We start from the raw sequence: 7,478 nt of genomic DNA on the forward strand, positions 1-7,478 counted from the left end.
TTATGTACTCTCAATGCCAGGAAAACTGTTGAAATGGGTATATAACTTGCAATTTAAATTATACTAAGAATCTCTCTAGGCTGTATAAATGTGATTGGTATGTGATTCCACCATGGAAGGGGTACAATAAGAGTGTAAAATCAAAGACTCTGAGTTTCAGAAGGAGACTACTTGAAGTTCAGTTTCTTAGTGACTGAATGGGGAAACAAGCCCTCTTTTTTCTCTTGTATGAGACAATTACCCCTAATGCTTAAGTATCAAATAATCATTTTTCATCTTTTGGTTTATGACCGTACTGGATTAACAACCTAATGCTTGATGTCTTGATATAGGTTCAGGACATGATAAACTTTAGCAATGTTTTTGTCTTTTGTAGTTCATAGACTGTGAACTATTTTGGGCATAGATATATCTTATGTTGAGGCAACAATACCTGCTGCACAAATACCGTGGGCTGTTAGAAATGTTCTTGGTGATCACAGATAGTACAAATGAAACGTTTCTAAACTGTTTAATGTTTTCAGTGAGTATCTGACCAGTGCCAAGATCAAAGCTGATACAAAGCTTTCTTAGAGTCACTTTATATAAATGCATACAGATGTTGTCATGCACTTCAGGTACCCTTTCTTCTGGTTGAAACCAGAGAATCAGGCTTTTGTTGAATGTGTCATGTGAACGCTGCCTGTCTTTCAAGTCTTCTCTTCCTTATGCCTGCCACATAACTCTCAGTAATTTATTTCCTCCCATGGAGTTGCATTTAAAGATTGCACGTGCCCATTTTATAGCAAAAAATATCAGGATGTTCATAATACTTCAAGAAAATTAACTTTGGTAGCACAGGGGAAGAGGGGTTAATGAAAGGATCTAAAATCTCCTTCTCCCAAATGTGACATGCAGCTTCATTTTTAAATTGTCATTGGATTCCTCAGTAGCACACACATATAGCTATTCTGTGTGCCTGTTGGAACCTTGTGATCAATTTGTGGTGTTATTTTTTATGACAAAACACAAAAAACCAAATTGGTACAAGTTGACGTGTACTGTGTTACTATATAACTCGTAACATTGAATGAATTCTTTCTCATTCCACAGAATAAAGCATTAAAGGCTAAAGTGAATATTTAAGTATGTAAATAGACCAGTGATTTGCATATTTGACATGTTAAAAGAGCTGATAGAAGTAACTTTATGTCTGGATGGGATGCCATGTAGTCAGATGCCTATACATATTTTTAAAATTAAGTATCTGCATACGTGTGCAGAGGTAAGAATGTCTTACGCTCATTTCCTCTGGCTGCCTTCAAAGGAGACACATTCTTGTTTGGTTTGTTCTGTTTTCATCACTGAAGCCCAATAAATGTTTAGATCGTAGAAAATTAGGTGTATAACTCTTAATACATTCATATTTTCCTTTGTTTGCCTTTTTGTTGCTCATTGCTAAAAAAGAAAAAACGTTCATAGGAGGGCAGAATACTTTGCAGTCTGTGCTTATACTGCACGGAACATTTGCTTTAATTGATGAATGTGCTTTATTAAGGTTACTTTAACATTTCATTTCTCTTTGTTGTACTGATTGAATTTTTATGACTGTGTGACTTGAAAAACAGTGATGAATCATGATGGTAAGACATCTTCAGGGATGTGTGTAGCGAAGAAAGTGAGGGGTTTCCTTTACGGTCATACCATATGACACAAGAAAACATGTATATTGTCTTCATTCACTTAGGGCATGGGCAGCCAGACAGAAAGGGAAAGGATTTCTGTGTCAGTCTCATGCTGCTGTTAGAGTAAGTGTAATAAAGTGCATATGAGTTTGTACAGAGGTTTTCTGCACACATTAAAAAAAACAAAGGTGGTTTTAGCAGTTACTTTGTGTGGTGAAACATTGCAAATTTTCCCTTTTCCAGATAATACTCTCAGCATATTGGCAAAGCACAGTGGATTCAGCCGGCAGAAACAAGAAGTGTATCTACTGCCAATCATAATAAGCGACAGTGGAAATCCTCCCATGAGCAGCACTAGCACTCTCACTATTCGAGTGTGTGGTTGCAGCAGTGATGGTATTGTCCAGTCCTGTAACGTTGAAGCATACGTACTTCCCATTGGACTCAGTATGGGAGCCCTAATTGCAATACTAGCGTGCATCATTTTGCTGCTAGGTAGGTATTCATTTCACAGCCCGCTGTTCCAAACTCTTCTGGTTCCTGGGTGGCTGTAAGTAACAAGTCACATAGAAGGAGATACAATCAAATGCAGTGGAACTTGCAGCAGTGCTGAGAAATCTCTCAGGATGTCATCCCTACAGTACTAAGAACCAAACAAAAGCATGTGAAGTCCCAATACAAAGTAGTCTTACACACAAGTTGCATAATAAACAGGGATGGAATATGAAACCAAAAATCAAGCAAGGTGAACACAGTAAATACTGCATATGGCATTGAATGGATTTATTGTATGAGCTTGTTCTGGTCTGTAATGGCATGAGATGTTACTGGTTTATAAGATAAGAAGCACTGTGTATTTTAATAAAACACGTAAAATTTATCGATGACATCAGGTGAGTGAGGGAGAGAACAGTGAAGGAAGAGGCCTGTTTCTGCGCTTTGCAGCTTCACTTTGAGATTTCAGCATAAAGCTGCAAAAACAAATGTAACCAATTTAGAGCATTTTGTGCATCAGTCCATGATTCTGAAACTGATGTGTCTAAGCTCTTTCTCTCCCTTACTGTCTCTTTCTCTTTTCAATTATATAGTATGAGTCTTTTGCAACACATGAAGAAAAAATACACCAGATTTCTTCTGTCATCAGGGCTGTTTTCAGAGAAACACCCTTGAATTTTGCAAAACTCCGTCCATAGTGTAGGTCATTATACGCTCATGTTGAGTGAATGATGATAGCTCGACTTCACCTACATCTGTAACTTTTCCAGAGGCAAAAGTTGTCTAAACTTGAGGCTCAAAAAATTGAAGTATGCGAAATCTTACTGCTTATATGAAATTCAGTTTCTGATGTAAATATGAACTGATAATAGAAAACCAGAGGACTAACCAGAGCTCTTGATTAAAAAGTTACAGGTCTTTCAGCTTTTCACTACTCTTTTTACTCTTTATTTTCACACAAAGCAATCTGTTCACCTTCCACAAATGTGCTTCACATGTTGTGTTTGGGTTGGAAAAATTGTACCTAATCAGCCTATGATGCTTTCTTTGCAGTCATTGTGGTGCTGTTTGTAACACTAAGAAGACATAAGAATGAGCCACTAATCATCAAAGACGATGAAGATGTGAGGGAAAATATTATTCGCTATGATGATGAAGGAGGTGGAGAAGAAGATACGGAAGCTTTTGACATTGCAACTTTGCAAAATCCAGATGGAATTAATGGATTTTTGCCTCGTAAGGATATTAAGCCTGATCTTCAATTCATGCCCAGGCAGGGTCTCGCACCTGTTCCTAATGGTGTTGATGTTGATGAATTTATTAATGTAAGGCTTCATGAAGCAGATAATGATCCCACGGCTCCACCATATGACTCTATCCAGATTTATGGCTATGAAGGAAGAGGGTCAGCAGCTGGTTCCCTTAGCTCATTGGAGTCCTCTACATCAGACTCAGATCAGAATTTTGACTACCTCAGTGAATGGGGTCCTCGCTTTAAAAGACTTGGAGAACTTTACTCAGTTGGAGAAAGTGACAAAGAAACTTGACAGTGGATTACAAACCTTTTCACTGTTGACTTAATGATCATGTAATATTCTAGGGCCACTGCTGTTAGTTAAAACTAATGTGGCTTTTTGTTTTAGAGGCAAGTTTAGCGCCAGTCATCTATAAAATCAACTACATTGTAATGTTGAACCAAAAAAAGTATATGTTAGGAGGTTAAGTCTTGTGGAGTGTGAAGTAAAGTATGTGGAGTGTCTAGAAGTCTTTGGATATTTGATATTCACTTGACCACTCTGAAGATGGAGATTTGGATCTTTGATTATCTTCACTGAATTGAAAGGAACAAAAAGAAATTGGTGCTTTCTTAGAAAATGGACTTGCAGGGATTTTGCTGCTGAACAGTAGCTCCTGCCAGTATGCGTAAAGCTTACAGTTTGTTTCTGCATTGCCAACAAAGATCCCGCCACAGAAATGTTAAAAGCAATATCTTTGTCTTCTTAGCAATGCTGACTAGAAATAGCATTGTAAATTCCTACTGGCTTCTACTGTGCAGTGACCATACATTGTACATACAGTAATTGTTGGCCACGTAACCACAGACTGAGTATCATCTTTAAATATTGTGTCAAGCCTTAAAATATTCACATGTTCTTAATCCATTCCAGTGATGGGTAATAAATTCTACTAATGTGCAGAGATTCAGAGGCAGGGCTACAAAACCTTGCTTGACAAAAGGATCTTTTAAAAGAAGAAGGATCAATGCTGTACTTCGTCCTCTGAAAGGAAAGAAAAAGCTGTGAAAGGGGATGGACTTACATATATGAAAGAATTGCTGATTTTATTGCTAAAGATCGAATTTATTTGTTTAATCTTTGAAATAAATATTTTATTGATGTCCATTACTGCTTTTATTTATGAAGACTGATAAATCTATAGAGTAAGGTTATGAGGAAATCTAAATTATATCCCTTAGAATTTTTTCTATATATAATGAATGTTTAATACATGTACATTTTGAAAAGAAAAAAGGACAAATTGTTGCAGGTTAAAGCAGGAACCTCTCCATTTGCAGTAGCTGAATTTTGAGAAAATGCTGGCAGGCATAAAACTTTCCCAGAGAAAACTTTTGACAGTTTTATATCTTCTTCATAAATCTGGTACCTGGTGTTTTTAATACAAGCACAACAGCTGGAAGTAAACTGGTTCATGTGAATATTTAAACTATAGACTTTTAGAAATCCACACATAACACAGTACAGTAAAAAACATGCTTATAGTTCTCCACCGTATTAGAGCAGGAACCAGTGTGTACATAATTTTACTGCTTCTGTTATTAGCATTTCTTTTCTATAATATTCATAGTGATGCACCAGGGCTCTTGCACACAGAGAAAGAACATCACTAGAAGCTGCAAGCATACTCAATTTGTAATGCAAACTTGCCATTTAGAAAGTAGCAATTGTATAATAAAACTACGTATTACATGCAAATCATTTTAATTTTCTACTTTGTTTTGAAGCTATATTATTGTTTGTTTATTTACTCCATGTATTGTATCCAGAGAAACTCCTGTATTGTTTCCTACTTTGTGAAATATATTTTTATAAATACTTTTCTTGTTATTGCTTTTCTTTCAGTTTTACCTGTACACTGCAGGACAAAATCTGCTTAAGTAGTTTTACAGTCTGTTGAGGAATATAGTTCCTTCGAGATTGTTTATTCATTAGTTCAATACAGTCAAAATAAAAAAGGAAAATATTTGAAGCCATTTTTGACAGTGTTTGCAGAATTAGATATGCAGCAGCCTGTGACCACGGGAGTTATGTGTGTCTAATTCATTGTGCCATGCTGAAAAATAACCTCACAGGTTTTTTTTGGTTAAAGTATTGCTAGTAAAAACAATCTCTCTCTTAAAGCTCTCCAGTAATGTTTGTTCTGCAAACAAAAATGCATCACCCCCAATTTTTCCCGTATTTCAAAATGGAAACGTTTGCTTTGCTATGGCTGTGGTATGGCTGGTTTTAATGACTGTAGTTTGCAGACAACTAATACACTAACACCACCTCTACATGTATGATAAAGACTTTATTGAAAGTAATGAAGTATCCAACTCATTTAAATTGTACTGCATTAAAAAAAAGTCTCTGCATAACTTTAGCATTTTTTGATAATACTATGAACAGTGAAGTCATCTAAAGATAGAGAAGAAGCAGTCATCAAGATTTCAATGAAATCAGACATATTTATGTAACAGACTATAATAACAGACAAACACATTCTTACTAATCACTTGCACCAAGAGCCAGCCAGGGTGTTTTGAATTGCCATGCCAAATCTAATAGTAGTGTACATGGAAAAGTCAGATTTGAAACTTAGACTGAGCCAATCTCTAGTCTACATGCCAGTCCTGGGAGCAAAGGAAGGTGCTGTGAGACGTGGATCACATCGTCGTCTATAGTCACATATGCGTTTAGGGCAAGAAGCTCTGACTATGAGTTATAGCATATACTGCAGAGTTTTGCAAAGCTCTTTTGTAGGAAAACTTACAAATGGATAACTGTCTGATTGCCTTTTTGATTGAAAGTTCCATCTGAGACCACAACAGCGCATTCAGTAATAAGATTTCCAGGAAAAAAAAAATCCCATCACCGGCACTGTAGGAGAGGCAAAGCATGACAGAAATCTCATCATTGTCAGTCAAAAAGAGAGGGTAGCTACTACTATTGGGCATAGCTGTAAATGGTACGTTTAGACGGGTTTTAAACATGAATATCTACAATGCAAAGGAGAGAAAAAAAATAATGAATTAGTGGTCTGTAAGTAATGACGTGCTATTTCTTGAAGTCATCGCTACTCCACTAAAGGGCAATGATTCATTCTGCAGACTAATTTCATGTAATTTGAATACAGAATTTATACCAATACATGTTAGAGGGTTAAATGTTGATCATTCAGTTTTCCAGTACTTGCTCTTTTTTTGACAATGAAATTAATTCAGTATAAAATTGTTTGGGATAACAAGGGTATTTAGGGGGATTAGAATCGTATCGTTCTACATTTCACATCTAGATTTAGACATACTAGCGACATTCTTTTTAAGCATGTAAAATGGTAATTCATCTTTTTCAACAACAGTTAATTAGCAATTGACTCATTGTAAGTGACAAGGAAAATGCATTAAATTAGAATTATTAATACTGATAAATTTGAGAATTAAATTCTCAAAATCTTTTACAAGTGCCAAGTGCCTTAGAGTCCCATTGATTCTGGCTTGCCTTCACCTAGCTGTGTCTCATTTGTCAGAACTGCTGAAGTAAATCATCCCACACATGAAAGCTAGAAAGTTTTTGGCCTGGACATTTAGCTCAGAGATTTAAATATGGAAATAGTGTGAAGTGAATGTGCATACGTGTTTACTAATTATAACTGAGGTGACTAAAGGCCTTCAACATATTCTGTCCTTTAAAGTAACTAAAAGCATGTACTGTTTGTGTGTTGTGACCTTGAAATGAAATCATGGAAGGCTCATTTAGACACAAGACATTTTTCACCCAGTATCATTTTACCTTTTTGTCTGTGATGAATTTGAAATTACTCTGAAATATACAGGAGACAAAATGGCTGAAGATTTTCATTTAAATCAGCAATTGCTGATCACAGGAGAAACATTTAACACTATGGCAACTCCAAATACCATCAACTATGTTTCAGTACAGCAGTAATAATTGCCAATCTGGAGAACAGACAGAATGTCTGCAATATAGTGTGTTTGATATAACTTTATTTGTAAAGCTCTGCTGGAGAGGAATCTAGTGA

General features: G+C 36.0%; 1 protein-coding gene across 6 annotated transcripts in view; it reads left to right on the top strand.

Moving 5' to 3' along the window:
• CDH8 (cadherin 8) overlaps window positions 1–3,706 on the top strand; it is a 124,505-nt gene extending 120,799 nt beyond the window's left edge. For 5 of the 6 annotated variants that reach the window (XM_062007200.1, XM_062007202.1, XM_062007199.1 and 2 more), the window contains 2 exons: window positions 1,908–2,159; window positions 3,213–3,706. In XM_062007200.1, coding sequence (XP_061863184.1) covers window positions 1,908–2,159; window positions 3,213–3,706 — 746 coding nt within the window. Of the gene's footprint in view, window positions 1–1,907; window positions 2,160–3,191 lie in introns of all 6 variants that reach the window. The other variant, XM_062007198.1, reaches the window with a different exon arrangement.
• Window positions 3,707–7,478: the final 3,772 nt, after the last annotated feature.

This window comes from Colius striatus, chromosome 14, assembly GCF_028858725.1.
Source record: "Colius striatus isolate bColStr4 chromosome 14, bColStr4.1.hap1, whole genome shotgun sequence".
NCBI lineage: Eukaryota > Metazoa > Chordata > Aves > Coliiformes > Coliidae > Colius > Colius striatus.